Below are 20,169 nucleotides of genomic sequence, written 5' to 3'. Positions count from 1 at the left end.
GTTCTTCTGCCTCAAGTTATTCTGCTATTGATTCCTTCTAGAGAATTTTTAATTTCATGTATTGTGTTGTGCATCATTGTTTGCTCTTTAGTTCTTCTATGTCCTTGTTAAATGTTTCTTGTATTTTCTCCATTCTATTTCCAAGATTTTTGGATCATCTTTACTATCATTACTCTGAATTCTTTTTCAGGTAGACTGCCTATTTCCTCTTCATTTGTTTGGTCTGGTGGGTTTTTACCTTGCTCCTTCATCTGCTGCGTGTTTCTCTGTCTTCTCATTTTGCTCAACTTACTGCGTTTGGGGTCTCCTTTTCGTAGGCTGTAGGTTCGTAGTTCCCACTGTTTTTGGTGTCTGCCCCCAGTGGGTAAGGTTGGTTCAGTGGGTTGTGTAGGCTTCCTGGTGGAGGGGACTGGTGCCTGTGTTCTGGTGGATGAGGCTGGATCTGTCTTTCTGGTTGGCAGGACTGCATCCGGTGGTGTGTTTTGGGGTGTCTGTGACCTTATTATGATTTTAGGCAGCCTCTCTGCTAATGGGTGGTGTTGTGTTCCTGTCTTGCTAGTTGTTTGGCATAGGGTATCCAGCACTGTAGCTTGCTGGTCGTTGAGTGGAGCTGGGTCTTAGCATTGAGATGGAGATCTCAGGGAGAGCTTTTGCTGTTTGATATTACATGGAGCCGGGAGGTCTCTGGTGGACCAATGTACTGAACTTTGCTCTCCCACCTCAGAGGCACAGGCCTGACACCCGGCCAGAGCAGCAAGACCCTGTCAGACACACGGCTCAGAAGAAAAGGGAGAAAAAAAGAAAGAAAGAAAGAAAATAAATAAATAAAGTCATTAAAAAATAAAAAATATTATTAAAAATAAAAAATTACAAAGTAATTTTAAAAAAAGAAAGAAAGAGGAGAACAACCAAACTAAAAAACAAATCCACCAATGAAAACAAGTGCTAAAACCTATACTTAAAAAAAAAAAAAAAAACGGGCAGACAGAACCCTAGGACAAATGGTAAAAGTAAAGCTATACAGACAAAATCACACAAAGTCCACTGCCTCAATTTTGGGATGATTCATTGTCTATTCAGGTATTCCAGAGGTGCAGGGTACATCAAGTTGATTGTGGAGATTTAATCCACTGCTCCTGAGGCTGCTGGGAGAAATTTCCCTTTCTCTTCTTTGTTCGCACAGCTCCAGGGTTTCAGCTTTGGATTTGGACCCGCCTCTGCATGTAGGTCGCCTGAGGGTGTCTGTTCTTCGCTCAGACACGCTGGGGTTAAAGGAGCAGCTGATTAGGGGGCTCTGGCTCACTCAGGCTGGGGGGAGGGAGGGGTATGGAGGCGGGGCGCGCCTGCGGCGGCAGAGGCCGGCGTGACGTTGCACCAGCCTGAGGCGCGCCGTGTGTTCTTCCGGGTAAGTTGTCCCTGGATCATGGGAGCCTGGCCGTGGCGGGCTGCACAGGCTCCCGGGAGGGGCGGTGTGGAGAGTGACCTGTGCTCGCACACAGGCTTCTTGGTGGCGGCAGCAGCAGCCTTAGCGTCTCATGCCCATGTCTGGTGCCCGCACTGATAGCCGCAGCTCGCGCCCGTCTCTGGAGCTCGTTTAAGCAGCGCTCTTAATCCCCTCTCCTCGCGCACCAGGAAACAAAGAGGCAAGAAAAAGTCTCTTGCCTCTTCGGCAGTTCCAGACCTTTTCCCGGACTCCCTCCCAGCTAGCTGTGGCGCACTAGCCCCCTTCAGGCTGTGTTCATGCCACCATCCCCAGTCCTCTCCCTGGGATCCTCAGCCCGAGCCTCAGCTCCCAGCCCCGCCCGCCCCAGCGGGTGAGCAGACAAGCCTCTCGGCCTGGTGAGTGCTGGTTGGCACGGATCCTCTGTGCGGGAATCTTTCCGCTTTGCCCTCCACACCCCCATGGCTGTGCTCTCCTCCGTGGCTCCGAAGCTCCCCCCCTCTGCCACCCGCAGTCTCCGCCCGCGAAGGGGCTTCCTAGCGTGTGGAAACCTTTCCTCCTTCACAGCTCCCTCCCACTGGTGCGGGTCCCGTCCCTATTCTTTTGTCTCTGTTTTTTCTTTTTTCTTTTGCCCTACCCAGGTACTTGGGGAGTTTCTTGCCTTTTGGGAAGTCTGAGATCTTCTGCCAGCGTTCAGTAGGTGTTCTGTAGGAGTTGTTCCACACATCGATGTATTTTTGATGTATTTCTGGGGAGGAAGGTCATCTCCACGTCTTACTCCTCCGCCATCTTGAAGGTCTCCCACATATAATGATTTTTGAAATGTGTTTTTGTATGTGTATACTCTATAACAGGGCTTTGTTTGTTTGTTTATTACAAAAATAAGACTGGCTACAAATGAAAGAGCCACTTGCAAATCTGGAGTGCCGACACAGTGAAAACTATTTTTACACTGAAAAGTACCCACACCCATTCTTACTTGATCCCACGTAGTCAGGCTTTTGCCCCCAACAATTCACCCAGACTGCTCTTGTCAAGGTCACCTGTGACCACCAAGTTGCTAAATTCAATGGCCAGTGTTTAACCTACATCTTACCTGATCCAGCAGCCGCGCTGGACTTGGCTGATAGCTTCCTCCTTAAAACAGGTGTTTTCAGTTGGCTTCCAGAACAGAGGGCTCTGTTTTCCTCTTACCTCATCACATGTTCTTTCTTCATCTCCCCCGCAGATTTTTGCTCGTTTGCCTCCTGATTTCATTCCGGAGACCCTCAGAGCTCACTCCCTGGGCATCTTCTCAGTCTATACCTGCCCCCGTGGTGCCTTCATCCACTCTTGTGCTTTCCATACCACCTAAGATTGACAATGACAGACATACAGATCCACTCCTTAACTCCACGTCCACCTGCCTGCTTGAAATCTCCATTTGGACGTCTAATAGGCTTCTCCAATTTAGCAGGTCCAAAGCCAAACTTCTCACCCGCAGCGCCCCAAATCTGCTCCTCCGTCAGGATTCTCTCTCATTCATTGCTAACACCAAAAATCTTGGAGTCATTTTTTATTCTTTTCTTTCATTCTCATCAAGTCCATTCAGCAACTTGCAAACTTCTCCTTCAGAATATAGTCAGAAATCACCCTTATCCTCTCAATCATTCTGTTTCCTGTTGAAGCCACCATCAGTTTCATGTGGGCAGCGGCAAGAGCCTCCTGTTCTTCTTCCTTCCACATAACATCAATAAAAGAATTTAACTCCTCTGCTCGAAGCCCTGTAGTTGTTTCCCATCTCAGTCTGTGTGCAACCAGTGTCCTCACAGAGCCCTCTGATGCTCCTGGTGATCTGGCCCTGCGACCCCTCTGCCCTGAACTTCTGCTACTTTGCCCCTCCCTCCCTCTGCTCTGTCCCAGCCTCTTTGCTGTTCCTCAGGTGCACCATATACCTTCCCACCTCAGGATCTTTTCCTCCATCTGTGACACTCTTTCTTCAGGTGTCCACCTGCCTTGCTTCTTTACCTTCTTTAGGTCTATGCACAAATGTCACATCAGGGAGACAGCCATACCAACCCTATTTAAAATCGAAACTTCTTTTCCTTGACATTACGTTTCTTCTATCCTGCTTTGTTTTCTCCATCGAAGTAATCACCATTTGACATACTATGCATTTCACTTACTTATTTTATCGTGTATTTTCCATCACTTGAATGTGAGCTTCATGAAGGCAGGGATTTTTGAGTGCTTTGTTCATTGTGGCATCCTCAATACCTATTAAAGTATGTGGCAAGTAATAGGTGCTTAATAAATATTTGCTGGATTTAAATTTAAATACCTGAAGTTTGACTGAATACTGGAAATAATGGCTCTTCCTTCTCTAAATAAATATAGCATTTGACACCTGATGTTAATGCAAAGGCAATTAGAACAGCATTCCTTAGTGGAAAGTACAAAGTTTCAGTATAATTAAGAAAGATATTTGTATATAATTCAAAAGGGAGAATTAATGGGTTAAAGTTTCTAGGTGTCTGAGTAATCTTTGTACTTAAAAAATACTGAATGGTTGCATTTGAATAAAAAGTAGCCTATGCATTTACCAAGATACTTATAACTTTTTCACCATTATAATATCAAGTGAGTTAATGCCATCTGGTTGTTAAATTTTACACAAAAATAAATTTACCATGAATGGAAAGAAACAATAATAATAGTGATTTACACTGTATAGGGCACTATTATTATTACATACATTAGTTCAGTATTAGGGGGTAACAAGGATGCTTCATATTGTACCAATTTTGCCGGTGCAAAAAGTGAGGCAGGTTTAGAGGTATAGCAAAAAAGGAGGTTTAGAGATTGTTCAGCTAGTGTGAATTTGGGGCGATTGATCTGAGACTCAAATCCAGGACTCCTGATCTTAAAGTCCGTACCCCTTTCACCTCGGTCTGGTATTCAGTATGTTCTGAAGCCATTAAGGGCTCGATAAAGTGCCAAGAAGTCAATAAACCCACTTGGGTGGTGTGCACCGTACTGCAAGTTTGAACAACAAATTTTACCTGTCGCTGAACTACAGATTTCAAATGAAGGTGAAATAATGTTAATCTGTGTGTAATTATTTAACTTTCTGATCACCTGCATTTTGGCAGGCAAGACGGACTGCCACCTTTACGATAATCAGCTAATAAATCCTCATGATTGTTACACTTTTATGCAGAGCAGTAATCTGAACAAATTGTCTGCTGACAGCTGTGGTAAATTGCCAAGAATGAGTGCTGTCAGAGAACAAGTTGTTTTTATGAACGTGCAGAGTAAGTAAATCCCATGTCAAGCAATTTCATTCAGTCGGAGTTATTTGCAATCCAATATAGCAAGATTTATAGCATTATTTATTAGTGTGCAAAATGCTTCTTTATCTTTAAAGTGGCATTGATTTGGGGCACATATATTTTAGGTTAGTGGATTACTACTAACTTTATTTGTTGCATTGTGATCAGGGCCAAGGCATTGGTACTGCCCATGACAATAAAGTGCTATAGATGTAAACTTCAGTAGAGAGTTCTATTTCAACACAATTTTTATTAATAATATAGAAGAAAAGGTTATCCCAAATGGGCAAGTTCCGGGTAAAGAACAAATGCTTTCAACCATAAAATAAATCTATGACTCTATATTTAATGTTAAAGGAAAGAGAATGTGGAATGAGTACCTACTATGTACTATACATAGTACATGTATGTCTGTCCAGGTATAGTGTGGAAAATGAGGAAAACAGCCTTTGACTTTGCATGTTAACCAAATTAGTGTTTTCTTAAAGTTGAAGGTCATTGCGTTTGAGCATTTGACACTGTATAGATTCTGATTTGCAGTGTTTATTATTTGTGATATAAATACTACGATGATTGTTCTACTTCCTATGTAAATAAGAGTAGGAGCAATCCTGCCTCATTATTAATTTGAAAGCACAAAGATAACTAGTCAGAAAATTCTAAACTGAAGAGAATTTTTAATGAAATCTTTCTGTTTCACCATTTTTCTTACTAAGGATTGAGTGGAGTATTTTATTTGGGAGAGAGACAGTATTTCAGTAAAGAATGTCATTGATTCTTGTCTTGGTTTTTTCCTAAACTCAACCTAAGCCAAACATATTAAGATTTTAATCCATTTTCTTTCATGGCTTACTATTTTTTCTTCTGAAGATTTTCTCAGAAAGTTTATACTCACTGCAGTATTTTGTCTACGATAGGCATTTCCAAAGACAGTTTCCATGCACCATGCAGTTTCCAAAGACAGTGTGTATATTAAATAGCTTACCTTCGAGGCAATGAATGGGGAAGCTCCCAAGTTTGTAGAAGTATGCTCTGATAAAGCCACCTCCTCAAAGACAGTTGGACAGTGACAACTGCTGACAACAGAAAGGCAATAACTGCATTAGCATTTAGTAATGTCAGAGGTGGCGTGCACACTGCATAATCGTGAAACTTGAAAACACATTAGTGGTTACCTATTGAATTCTTTAAAATGCAAAGATTCTAAAGAATTACGTATCATATTGATTTGTAATATAAGACCTTATACTATGTGTTTGTTTCACTAACGTAAAGTAGCTCTCATGCAGTAAATCTCAAAAAGCTTCCTAATTTTATCGTTAAATTTGGTCCAAATTAGTAAAATGTGTTTTTAGAAATGACCCCCCCCCCCGACCAAAGAAATTCTATAGAGGCTTGTCTTCCTGTCCTGAAGGCTTCATTTTTAATTGTCCTCTTATCATGATGGCTTCGTAATATCATGAGCTAGTACTTCAGGGCATAACACACACTTAGAAGTTCCTTGTTAGAGGAGATGGAAATTTTTGTTGCAGATATTCTTCCTGATAATTTTAAGTTGGATTTTGTTTGAATTCTTGCTAGATCTGATTATGCCACACTATTGGTTTGTAAATCAGAATCAGAGTGTAGCTGACAGACAGATGGGCTAGGAGTAAACGTGTCAACTCTGTGTGTTCTCGTTTATCATTCTGTTCACTTACGCTTGTTCAATTAGTATTATACTCAATCCACAGTTTCTTTACTGGGATCTTTTATTTTTTTAATTTTTATTTTACATTGGAGTATAGTTGATTTACAATGTTGTGTTAGTTTCAGGCGTACAGCAAAATGATTTAGTTATACATATACATATATCTATTCTTTTTCAGATTCTTTTCCCATATAGGTTATTACAGAGTACTGAGTAGTGTTCCCTGAGCTATACAGTAGGTCCTTGTTGATTACCTATTTTATACATAGTAGTGTGTGTATGTTAATCCCAACCTCCTAATTTACTGGGATTTTTTAAAGCCACTGTCCATTTTGTGAGGATTAAAACTAGATGATATAATCTGTAAATCCACCTAACCGAGCATATATGGACTGCAGTTCACTGAAAGCCAGTCAGCAAGTTCAGGGGCCACTGTCAATCCCTCCATGTCATGCAGCTTCTGCTCGTCCCTTAAAATACTTGCAGGTCACATGTGACATATCTGATGTATGGGCTACCAGTGTTAATGCATATATAAAATATTTATGAAGTTTGAATCCTGTCCTATTTTAAATTAAAAAATACATCCAAATAGGCCTAACATTTACTTCCTGTACCCCGTGTGTACATCAATGGTGCTAATCACAAAACTGTTTCATCTGGGTAAAACTGTCATTGGTTACTGGTTTAGGCATGGCAGAAGGAAAGGCGGGGAGAAAAAGGTGACAAGAATACTGAAATTTTTGTCCTTGAACTTAGGGGAAAGCATCACCAAATAAATGTGATATATTCCTTTCATGTGGCTAAGTAATGCATATAGTTTTTAAAAGGTGCAAAGAATTTCAAGCTTTGCTATGGAAGTCAGTAAATGTGAGGTCTTGCCATCACTTAATTCCTCTGAGCCTCAGTTTCCCCATTTGTGGAATGAAAGAAAATAGCTCTCCAATCTCAGTTTTGAGTCTCTTTTGATTCTTCTATTGATGATTGATTGACTGATGAGTTCGGAACAGACAGTACATTTTAAAATTGTACAATATCAAACTAAGGCATATGAGATAATAAACTTCGTATTATAGTTCCATAGTACTTTCATCTTTTCAAAGTAGTTTTTCATCTGTTATTCCTGTGTTTTTACAGTTCTATGCAAAGAGAAGGCATAAACGAGGAAAATGATGCACAAAAAGTTTGTAACTTGCTTGATATCACAATACTAATGAATAATTCACCTTTGTTAAAACTTTGGTGTTCTGAACCCCTGATGTGAACTCTGAAGCCAAATAACTTCACTAAAAGCAACGCACTAGGTCTGCGGTAGTTCTGGAAATAAGGATGTGAGAAACCAGAAGGCTTAGAAAGGGCTGAATCCCCCAAATTTAACAGAGGCCTGACACACAGTGCACTTAATAAATAGTTAATGAATGAGTGAATGAATTAGTGTTGGAAAGAAATCAACCCACTTTCTGGGAAGACAATATGGAAATGGTAGCATGAGCACATCACATGCTAATCCTGACTCTGCCACTGTCGCCGTGGGTAAAATTTTGGCCTCTCTGAACCTCTGTCTCCTCATCCATAAGTACTTTAATACTTGCAGAGCACCAACTATATTCCAGCTCTGTGCTAGGTGCCTGCCCTTGAGGTGTATCAGGAGATTGACAGGAAAAGACATTTCAATGAGAATTAGTTAAAAATTAGCCAAGCAAACATAGGTAGATACATCATCTCAGGCAGAGGGGTTGCTTCATACAAACACAAAGAAAGAGGTGAGCCCTAGCATGGATGATGGGAGAATTACAAGCTGTCAGGAATTACTTAAGTAGTAAGTGTAAGTCAACAAATGACACCCAAGCTGATGGTAGGTTGTGGAGTGCCCCATTGCCTTACTAAGGATATTTTATAGGTGGTGGGGAGCCAGGAGTGGGACATGGTCAGGTTTGGGTTTTGGATATCTGTAACTGTGGGGATTGAATTGTATCAATAATTTTTGCCTTCGACCAGGTTCCCTAGGAAACAGAGCTTGAGGCAGGGATTAGGTGCTGATACTTAATTGGGAGGTACAATCCCAGGTCCTGAGAGTGAGAGAAAGAACATGAGGCAGGGAAGACTAGGAAGTAACGCACGGTGATAGGTTACTAGGCTGGCCATGTTCCCTGTGTTTCAGAGACACAGTGGTTGCCCAGCAGGTGTGCCCACTTGGACACATGTGGATAGGCAATATGGAGAATCCTGCTTTGGAATGGTTTGTGAGAGGGTGGAAGGCATGGGGAGTTATCTTCCCATCACCTATGCCATTGATCTAAGTTCACCCCATAAGGAGAAAACTTCTGCATTGTTTCATATGGTTTCTTTGGCAGTTGATCAGGAAGCCAGATCCCATACTCCACAGTGTGGCTTTTTATCCAAGTGCAGAAGTGGCCTTAGAAGCCAGAAATTTGGGGCATGTGGCAGTTGGGCCTAGATACACAGTGGCAGCCAATCGGAGTGCTCAGCCCATTTGGGCAAGTGAAAGTTAGGACGGTCCGAGGCCAGCCCTAGGTGGAAGACCTATGAGGACTCAAGCCCAGCCGATTGGTCACAGTGGTGGGATGAGGAGCAGCCCCTTGGAAAGACCCAGCCAAAGTCGAGGCTGAGGCAAAGCAGGCAGCTGAGGACCCAGGAGTTCCTTGTGGAACCCAGATACAAAACAGATGTAAGGGGAGCTGTTCTTTGAACAAAAGAGGAGAATCCACACTTTCTTTTTCACTCCATACATGGTGACCTGTATGCACCCCCTCCCAGTTCTCCTTAGAAGACAATTTGATATTAAGTTAGATTGTCTGCCTTCTGGCACCAACATTCAGACTTTTTTCAGCAGGGTAGAGGCGTAATACCTCTGAGGAATAATATTTCATTGCCTGTAAGATGAATTTGTTCTCTTACCATTTTTTTGGTTTGTGGAATTGCAAAGAAAGGAAGATGTAAACAAGTGTAAACATGGATAGAGTTATAATAAATTGTGGAATTTGAGGTTTTTGAGAATTTGAAGTTCATCTAGTTCAATTCCCTCATATCACAGATGAGAAACCTGGAATTCCAGGGGCTAAGAGTTGTCTTGGAAAAGGTCATCCAACTAATTAGTGACAGATGGAGGGCTAGAACCAAGGGAATCTGATGCCCAGTCATGGGCTCTTTCCCCTGTGAATGTGTCTGTGTATATATTTTTGGAGTTCATGAATTTGCTTCAATACTTTTAAAAATTTGCCTTTTCATTTTCATAACAATATAAAACCATCAATTTTTGCTTATTCTGAACCATCTGAATGATCACCTAGTATTTCTGTAACCAAACTACAGTGAATCCTTCCTTTGTTGAGAACATAATAGTACAGGCAAGCCAAGTACAGGTGAATCTGCCTGTTGGACTGCTATAACCGAACACCATAGACTGGGTGGATGGAATTCAACAGAAATTTATTTTTCACAGTTCTAGGGGTTGAGAAGTCCAAGATCAAGACACAAGCAGATTTGGTGTCTGGTTTCATGGTTCATAAACTGCTGTTTTCGTCTATGTCCTCACATGACAGAAGGGATGAGGGATCTCTCTGGTGCCTTTTTTATAAGGGCACTAATCCCATTCACGAGGGCTCCACTCTCATGACCTAATCACTTCCCAACCACCCCACCTCTTAATATCATCACGTTGGGCACTAGGTTTCAACATATGAATTTTGGATAACACACAAACATTCAAACCATAGCACTGGCCCATAGTAATTAGTCCTGAATTCACTTTGCAATACACTGTGTTGCAGGAGTTCCATCTTTGTACATATTTATTCAATAACAACAAAGGAATAGCAAAAGCTTTTGCTCCACCAAATTCCAGCAATGATTCGATACTCATTTAATGCAGATATCAGTGATGCTGTAATGCTAACTTTATCCTGAAGTTAACAGGACAATTTTGCTTGGTTATCAGGTGACATTTTGCTTTAAATGGCATCTGAGGATTACTCCTGAGCAGAGTTTTTAGATGAATAGGAGATCTGAGTAACCTCAACTAGCAAAAAGCATCTTGAATTCATTAATGCTCTCTTTTCAAAATATTTGTATACACAGGCATTTTCTATATTAGAATGATTAAAGTCAACATTCTGAACCGTTAAATATAGGACAGAACCGGGGACTATTTCTACGAGTGTACACAATATTAAAAATTTAGTTGCAGCAGAAAGGTATAATCCTTCCTATAGATGTGCAATGGTAATTTAAATTTTATTAGTTCCATAGCTTTTAAAATTCAATTTGTAATTTTTTCTTAGTTTATCGTCTTCTAAGAGCAATTACTTACAGCATTCTTCCTAGTTCATACATATTTTTAAAGCATAAAAATAACACACTTCTATACTTGAAACCTGAGTTAATGTGTCCTGTTCAAAACAAGTCTGGATATCACCCTGTTTAAGAACTGCCTCACATAGCACATTCCTCCAGGATGCACAATTACAGCAATGACAGACTGGTTGTGGAAAAAGCCTAGATCTTAGATTCCAGAGTGCTAGGTTCAGGTCTGGCTCTGCTAATAACTAACTGTGTATCTCCGTTGATTCATGTGACTTCTCTGGCCCTCAGTTTCCTCATTGGTAAATTAAGGAGATTTTGAGGATCACAAATCCTTATGCCTCTTGGCACTGGGTACAGAATTAAGTGAAATAGTCCAGCTGTAAGTTAGACAGTATTGGGGACAATAACTCAGAGGACATTTGCTCTTTCTTTAAAGTTATTTAAATTCAAAACTTTTTTAGCACAATAAAAACAACAAATCTATGGACCAGCTTTGATCTGAGAGTGGCCAGTTTGCAGTTCCTGGACTGCATCTTTAGAACACCTTCCCCAACTCTAAAGAATTAAATGCAATGACTCTAATATAAAAGAGGAGGAGGCCAACCAGCACTTAATGGTAATAGGCAATAGGGCATGAGCAGGACTGGAAATGCATGATCAGAGTGAGTGAAAGACCCTTCTTGGTCCCAACTTAACCAACCAAAAGTACTATCTGAACTGTCATCCCTGTTCAATTCTCCAGTGTCATACTCTCAGTCTAGTCCAAAGATTCATTCACATTCAACAAATTATAGGTTAGGCACTGTGCCAGATGCTGGAAAGATCTGTAGAAAATCATATTCATGTTTCTCCTTTTTATTAGAGAATGCATTTGATTAGCTGTTCTTCACCATTGCATTTTTTAACCCTCAATTTGTTCCAGGTATTATTAAGAACTAATTCCAATTAAAATTTGAATATTAAATAAGGCATTTGATATGTTTCTTCATCGTTTAGAATCTAAGGGGACAGCATGAGAGTATTTTTTTTTTTAAGTTACTTGCCTTTTATTTATTTATTTATTTATTTATTTATTTATTTATTTATGGTTGTGTTGGGTCTTAGTTTCTGTGCGAGGGCTTTCTCTAGTTGCGGCGAGCGGGGGCCACTCTTCATCGCGGTGCGCGGGCCTCTCACTGTCGCGGCCTCTCTTGTTGCGAAGCACAGGCTCCAGACGCGCAGGCTCAGTAGTTGTGACTCACCGGCCCAGTTGCTCCGTGGCATGTGGGATCTTCCCAGACCAGGGCTCGAACCCGTGTCCCCTGCATTGGCAGGCAGATTCTCAACCACTGCACCACCAGGGAAGCCCGAGAGTATTTTGAAATGGATATTGTGTTTGCAGAAACAGTGAGGTTACTTGATATACATCCTAACTTTAGGAAGATGTTTTCCTGACTTGGTACAGACCCTAATTTCCTGCTGTCTCGATAGTTAGCATTTAGTGCATGCAGATTTTCTATCACTGACCAGGACGTTTCTATTCTTCTTCATTTCTTGCATCTATATTCCTCTTTCTCCCAATTGTTTCTAGTCTGGCTATCTTTCATGTCATTTTTGATAGGCAAAAATAAAACATAAATGTCAAACTTTGATTCAGTTTCTAAAATCACTCTCACTAAAGATGTTTGAACTCAACCATAAGCTTTGAGGCCCTATTCACAGATGTTTAACTTAAAAGCAAAATAATAAACTATAAATAGAGTGAAGAATAAGAAGGGGCAAAAATTTAATCTGTCCCTAATAGCTGACCACCCCTTGTTTATGACAATACCACATCTATTCTTATAATTGGCTATTTCCTGTTTCAAATGTCTTTTATTCATGTCTGCCCCCTTTCTCTCTGTTTATTGCCCTTGTGGTTTTGGTCACCACAGTATCTTTCTCTTCCAAATCAATTGACATTTTTATGAAAAGAGTCTGCAAAGTGTTCAGCTCTGAGGAGGTGATATATCGAGCATGGGTTGCCATACTATTACAAAGTCTCTCTTCAGGCAACTCTCGTAGGTAACACTTCAGCTATAATGTTTTCAGAGGATTTGTTTGTTTGTTAACTTAGATTTATGCAGTGTTCTATGAATAAATTGGCATGGTTTTAAAAATGTAAAACGTATGACATCATCATAGTAAATGGTAAATATTCTCTGCTTAATAACATTTCAGAACAAGGGCAAAACACCTATTGTTTTAGAGTGGCACAAAAATTCACTCTTGGTCGTTTGCCTCTTTAGATAGCTCACGTTAGTCTCTCTGTAAGCAAAGCCCCACTGATCTGGGCCATCCTAGGGACTGAAAGCCCCTGCTGATTTATAAATATGGTGACAGTGGGTAGTAATCAAATCAGATAAGCACATTTTTTTGCATCTTACAAGAAATAAGCAATTAGATACTAAAATAATCAGAGTCTGAATTTTGTGAAGTCAGCTGACATGAAATACATATGCTTCCAGTGGTCCAAATGGTATTTCCATTGATTTATTTTTCACATAGCTCTGAGCAGCCTGCACCTCCACTGTTTGATGTGGCCAAAAAAAAAGCCTTTTGCTAATTCAAAACATTTCTTTTTAGGTGCCAGATCGACCTGTCAGCTCTCAGTAGGGAACAGACACACAAGTTGGAGCTGCAGCTGGAGGAAGGGGAGGGGCACCTGGTGTTGCTGGTCACCCTGACAGCTTCGGCCACAGTCAGCATCTCTGACCTCTCCATCAACTCCCTGGAGGATCCGAAAGAACGTGAGGAAATATTAAAGAGATATGTACGTATGTAAGCCTCCTCCTTCAGGGTCATGGGTGACTAGAAGAGGTTGTAAATAATTTACATGGAGTGACAGAAGTACATCTGCAAAGCTGTCTGACAGATGAATCAGCAGAAGCAGAAGCCTGGGCAGATGCAAATACCATGCATATCTTTGCAGAAGCACTTGGGGTACCCATGGATATCTAGACACCTGGTCTTCTCTCGACTCTCTTCCAGAGCAAGTTCTAGATTCTGAGATTCTCCTCAGTAATTTTATCACACCACAAAATTATCATGCAGGGAAACTTCCTGTAATGGAAAGTCAAGTTTATATAATACTTTAAAATGAGTTCATTGATTATTTGTCACTGGAATTAAGATTTCTTTGTCTTTACAAATTTGAAATGGAGTTAACTGCACTTACTTTTTAATTAGTAGGTTGGTTACTGGAGGATATTCACAGAAATAATTTTTCCTTTCCACTGCTTAGAAAAGCCTCGCTTCATTCCTTTAAATTTTTAAAATTGAATGTGAAATATAATTAAAAGGAGGCTTTCTTACCTTTTGATCAGATGTAGAGTGATAGGGTGGCATAGTGAGTCACTAAAATAAGTACCCTTCTCAAATTTTATCAAACCCAAACATTCACAACCAAATCTACCTATTTCCCAGCATCCTCACGGTCTGCATTTCCCACCATGTAGTTTTCTTGAATCAACAGAGAGGGGAGCTCTTACTCCATTGTTCTCTCTTAGTGAAGCCTCGAGAAAGTGAATGTCTCAGTACCCGTGAAGCTGGAAGAAAAAAGAAAAGCTTTTCCACTTAAAATTACAAAGCTTGTATTGTACAATGCTGCCAGGTGTTTAGAAGGTTCCTCTAGACACTCAGTCATGAAACCAAGCTCTGACTAACAAAGAACCGCTTAATTTTTTTCTTTTTTTTAGATTTTAAAATATTCCTATTTGCTGACTGACATCCTTCCAATAACTGAATTTAATAAAGATGTACCTTATCAGGCTGTGCAGATAACATGAAGTGCTGGTACTAATGCTCTACGATATTCTTCAAACAGATTAGCAGGATGTGCGCTTCAGCAAATTTATTCTGGCTATCTTCACTGAATCAGCTGTCTGCTAATGCTTGTACAACTCATCCACCAATGGTGTTATCATAAACAATTTAATAGAGGTGACTTAGCAAGGCTAAATAGTATATATTTTTAAACCACCTAAGAGCCCAAGGTATTGTGTGGCATCTTCTAATATATAATTGCAGTTGTGAAAATTATTTCACATTTTGGTACCCACCAAGATATATTCTCCTGTTCCCAGAAGTGAGACTCATGAATTAAAACAATTTTAAAGAAATTAATTCATATATTAATATAAAAATGATTCTAGGTATTATAATATTATATTTGATGGATTAATATTTGATACTATCCCATATATTAGAATGATACTACGGGCTAGGTAATTAGAAATGATCCAATTACTTTTTTTTTTTTTCTCTTTGCTGTAAGGGATTCCTTAAATCAGCCATTTCCATTTAGAATTTGAGTATTTGTTTCTATACCTACTTTCAAATATTAGTTATTATTTCAGTAAAATGTAAAATATTATGTGGATGTCCCGGCTAATTCTCAGATTATATTCTGCTCAATATACTAAAAAGTGAACCAAGTTTAAATATACTTTTCTTTAGCCCTGAATTTCAAGCATAGGCCTGTATCTCCCTTTAGAATCATATTTGCTAAGAAGCTAGTGTATGCAATATAGCACATGTATTATGATTACTCATAGCAACGCAAGGACAAAGATCTATATTTTAGGGTTTCAGAGTGTTTCCTTTTTATTCTGTAGATTATAAAATGAATGAAAACTGCATGATGTTTGAAATATCACTTGTTTTGGAGAAACATATAATATAAAAGAGTTTATTTGGAGAATTATACATATGTTTTCCTGTGAGAACTTGTGTATTTATTTTTTTTTAAGTTTAGGTTCAACCTAAGAATTTGATTTGGCTCTGGTTGTGGTGAGGAAAGTAAGTGGATTGCCCCACTCTCATATGAAACAGCCCTGAAAAGGTTCTCCCTTGCTGTCATTCAGCTGTTCATTGCAAAGCATTGAAGCCCCACAAATTAAACAGACGTTACTGTGTGTGCCATTATTTGATCACCCCATTCTGAAAAGATGGCTAATTCCATTTTTCTTTTTTTTTCTTCTTTTTGCGGGGCGGGTGGTGGGGAAGCAGGGAAGGTCAACAGGGGGCGGGTAGTAATGGGTAGTAGACCAAGAGCGATTGTATGACCTTTTCAGAACGGGGATGCTGAACCCTTGCTCCCCTTGTCATAGTTTAAAAACCAGAGGAGCTAGTTTAGAGAAGAAGTTGTTAGCATTCCATTTTTATTATGACATTTCACAGTCATCTGATTTAATGTCCCTTGACCGGATTGTCCACCGTGAGACGATAGGCTTGAAATGTTATTTAGAGCATTGATAAAAGGTGAGCGGTTCTAAGATGACAGCGAGTCATAAGGCTGGTGGTGTGACATTAATTTTCTCCATAACAGAGATGGAATAAGACGTCACGGTGACAAGCTGTCAATCAGTTCTGGCCCCTCAGAGCATCTCGATGCCATAGGACGGGGTATTGCCTCTCCCGTAATAGAGCTGAACTGAGATGCTCTCCCTGACAGCTGCTGCAGCCATAGAGAAAATATATTATACAGGCTTTCATTAAAAAAATAAAGAGGACTCCTCTCCAGAGCATTTCAATCTTTTCCCATCTATTGAGGGCTGAAAGGATGCACAGCAAATCATAGATTCCTCTGCTATGGAAATTTCTGGCTTCAGAAGCCATCCAGGTTTTGAGGCCTTCTAAAATAACCGTAAATAACAAGGCAGGAATACCTCTTGATGAAGCATTCCTTAAAGTTATATTTTTAAACTGATATATTTACATTTTTGGCTTTTTTGTTTTTTTGATGTTCTTATTATAATCCATGTGTTACTGGCCTAAGCAGTTGAAGTTTGCAATAAATTACTGAGCGTCAGCTGACTCGAGGAAATGAAACCTTCAAATAATAATTACCCCTCCAAACGCAAAGCAGAACTTCGGAGCTGAAGCACCAGAAGCAGTGTGACTCTGCAATGAGGTTACCACTATGAAAACGATTCTCTGACTGAAGATATTTGTTCTAGTCACAGTGAAACTTAGTTTAAATTGCTCCTGAAAATTAAAGGACAGGAACCTTTTGCTAAAACTCTTCTCCATCATTAGATTAGGAGACTTACCTGGTCTGTAACACTCAGTAAGCTCTGAGATAAGGAGCAGCTTCCCACACCTGATCATTACGACCTTAGGAAGACAACATGCCTACAAATCTCTGAATTATAATACTGCGGTCTAAAGTTTCCACTTCTAAACCCTTAATTTACAGGAATGTAAATGGAGAGAGAAGTGCGTTTTTATTGAACCCTGTCACCCTCGTAGTTTTAACACAGTTTGGGTGATAAACAACTGTTTAAAAACAATAAAAGATTAAGAGCTAATCCTTGTGCTAAACACTTTTTTAAAAGTTAGGCTCTGAGATTACACGTCTATCTGCGTTTCCTCCTCTCAATGTGCCAAGGTCAGAGCATCAGTGTAAACAATGACTAGTCACACGGGGTTGATAAAGTTAATATCCGGTAAGCTTGTGCTTGTCAGTCTTCTCACATTCTCAATGCAAAGATGGGAATGTTCCGTAGTAACATTTTAATAGATAACTTTATTAGGTAAAACTATGTTATGCTCCCGGTTTTAAAGCATTTTAACGATTATGATAAAGAAGCACCTTTGATTTACTGAATAAAAGTGCTGATCTTGTCATGAGAAAGATGCAATGAAGTATAAATAAACAAATGCATATCACGTTCTATAGGTTGATTTTACTCTCTATTTGTGTCCGTTAATTAGAGTTCTGAATTATTTTCTTGCTATCCCTCTTTTAATTCCTTCTGGTATTACGCTTATTCAAACTCTACCATTATTAATTCATGAAATTAAATAGGTTTCAGCATTTGGATCTGATTCTTCTATCAAAATTTGTATACTTCTATACCTACTACAATGACAAACAAAATTACAAATTTAGGAAAAATTACTCATCACTTTTGAATTTATTTTTTAATCAACTTGATTTATTTTCAAAGACAAAAATAAAACAAATAAATTTTAAAAACACCTAAAAGGTGTGTGGTAGAAATACGTCTTTTGAATCAAATATTAGAAAATAGTCTTAAATAATTTAACCCTTATCTAGCACCTACCATTTGCAAAGCTGCCCAAGAAGAAAAGAGTAGAAAAATAATTAATTTAATGTTGTCTTTCTTATTCCCAAAGTCTGAAGTGTGTTACTTAACTAACAACTTAAGATTCAGTATTAAGAATCAATAGTCTTCAAATCATCATGCCCATAGATAAAAGATTTCTTGGAGCGCTTTGGTAAAGGAGACTGATGGAAGAATGCAGACATGTCGTATTTTATAATTTATTGTTCATCATCTACTGCTAATTACTTACCAGGGAGAAATGTTGTGGTATTTTTTACTCTTTCAAAAAATCTACTTATATAGCAACAATTATCTACATAAATGTATGTGTGTATATACATTCTTGATGGTGGAAAGGTCATCTGTACTGAAGAAACACAAATATCCCTTTGATCACTTAAGCAGCATCCTGAGATCAACTGTAACACTTAATGTTTCCTCAGCGCACTCTTTGAGACCCTTTATGACCTTTCTTTTCTAATACTGATGTTGGGTTCTTTCAGAGCCCATTGCGGATATTTCACAACCTGAAAGATGTGGGATTCCTCCAGGTGAAAGTGATCAGAGCAGAAGGGTTAATGGCCGCTGATGTCACAGGTAAGAGCCGATGCAGTTTTCCTTTTGCCTGTATATCAAGCAGCATGCAAGGTGTACACCATTTGATAACTGAACTTTTCATTTCACCTGACTCGATCATCAGAGTAAATAATACAAAGTTTGTTGATCTTACAAAGATTTGCTATCCACCTGATTTTTATACCGTCTCTGCTTTTTAAAAGAAGGGTAACATGTTAAAAAAGTAAACAATAAAAAGGGAAACAACTTTTGAATTGTTGCCTTCTCCAAGGTTTAGTCAACATAGTGGTTATATTTCTTCCAGGTTTCATCATTTTGGCATTTTGGGGTAGTAATGCTGTATCTTCTTCTCTTAGACAGTATCAGCTTCCCTCAGATGATATTGTAGCATCAACACTGATAATTCAAACATGCATGAAATCTGTTGCATAGTTCACTGAAAAGTTTAGATACATAATATTCAATTCCTTGGTATGAACTGTTGGTATTTGGGTTGCTGATACAATTCCTTAGTTGTCCAAATTCCCTAGCACATCCCAGAGATCATTCTGGATCTAAACTAAACATCTGCGTTGTTCTAAATTTTTTTTAACCAAGAAGCAGGCCTGTAAAAATGCCAAACTCAGTATGATGTCTTAAAGCTTCCTGATTTGGATATTGCTGTTTCTGTGGCATGTTAATTAATGAATTATTTCATCAATTTCCAGAATTAAATTATTGTTTTGAATTTGCAACTATGTGAGCATTCACTTACTCTTTAATTTCATAGGCTTTGGGGGGTATTTATACAATTCCTTAAATTGTCCATCTCAAGGTGGATAATAAATAGGACTGACTTGACCAATTTTGTGCAGATTTCCCTGTTCCTGAAAGAAAGTGTCCACTTATTATTTGTGGAAATATGCTTACCACTGTGAATGGCCAGCAAGTTGACCCTTAAAGGGTAGCTAACTTATTTGAAGGGGAGAAATGTACTTTTCCTACCATATAAGGGCCTGCAAACCCATTATATGATCACTGCTGCCCTTAATTCATGGAACAGAATCAAAACCTAATTAAAAGATCACATGCCTTAGAACTAAAATAGCAGATGTCTGTTCAAAAATGGCAATATTTTAAATTTTTTAATATTTGCATAGTATTGAATGACTGTTTACTGTATGATAAAAGTAAAAATGTTGAGAGTTTACAGTTTCTTTAAAGAGGATTTTATCAACTCATTTGTAACCAAGAAGATAATAACAACTGTCAGATATTATTTCAAAATAGGCATACCTGAAAATAGTGGGAGAGAGGATTGTTTGTAATCTTTTTGCAAATATACTGACTTGGCTCCTTGTACTAAACAATTAGTGAATGCTGAGTTTATTCACTTTGTATTTTATTTCTGGTGTGGTTAAAATCAAATTAATCTGGACACAATGATTTTTAAATTATTATGCTGCTTTCATTATTAGAACCAACAGTCAACAGTGAATGGTTGACTAACTGCTTTTTTTTTTGTTCACTTTGGACATTAACTTAAAGACCAGAACAGGAACTCAGGGCTGCTTTTACACTACAGAGGTTCTGGCCAGCCTTTGATTCCCAGCAGCAGGTAGATTCAGGAATTCATGGCCGAGATGTTCACCATCATAGGAAATATCTTCACTTTTCTTCAGGATTTTCTGCGGGGGAGTGGAGCACCCAGTGTTGGGCTAAAAACATCTGAAGATAGGGAGAAAAGCCTAAAATAAA

The 20,169-nt window shown here is 39.1% G+C and overlaps 1 protein-coding gene across 9 annotated transcripts in view; it reads left to right on the top strand.

The window, feature by feature from the left end:
• Positions 1–20,169, top strand: part of MCTP1 (multiple C2 and transmembrane domain containing 1) — a 558,214-nt gene that overhangs the window by 351,307 nt on the left and 186,738 nt on the right. For all 9 annotated transcript variants that reach the window (XR_005019457.1, XM_036848826.1, XM_036848822.1 and 6 more), the window contains 2 exons: positions 13,370–13,556; positions 18,360–18,453. Coding sequence is in view for 8 of the 9 variants with exons in the window: in XM_036848826.1 (XP_036704721.1) it covers positions 13,370–13,556; positions 18,360–18,453 (281 nt within the window). In the remaining variant the exon portion in view is untranslated. The remainder of the gene's footprint in view (positions 1–13,369; positions 13,557–18,359; positions 18,454–20,169) is intronic.

The sequence above is a fragment of the Balaenoptera musculus genome, chromosome 3 (genome assembly GCF_009873245.2).
Source record: "Balaenoptera musculus isolate JJ_BM4_2016_0621 chromosome 3, mBalMus1.pri.v3, whole genome shotgun sequence".
Taxonomy (NCBI): Eukaryota; Metazoa; Chordata; class Mammalia; order Artiodactyla; family Balaenopteridae; genus Balaenoptera; species Balaenoptera musculus.
Note: the sequence above shows the minus strand (reverse complement) of the source record. Positions and strands in the feature narration are given on the sequence as shown.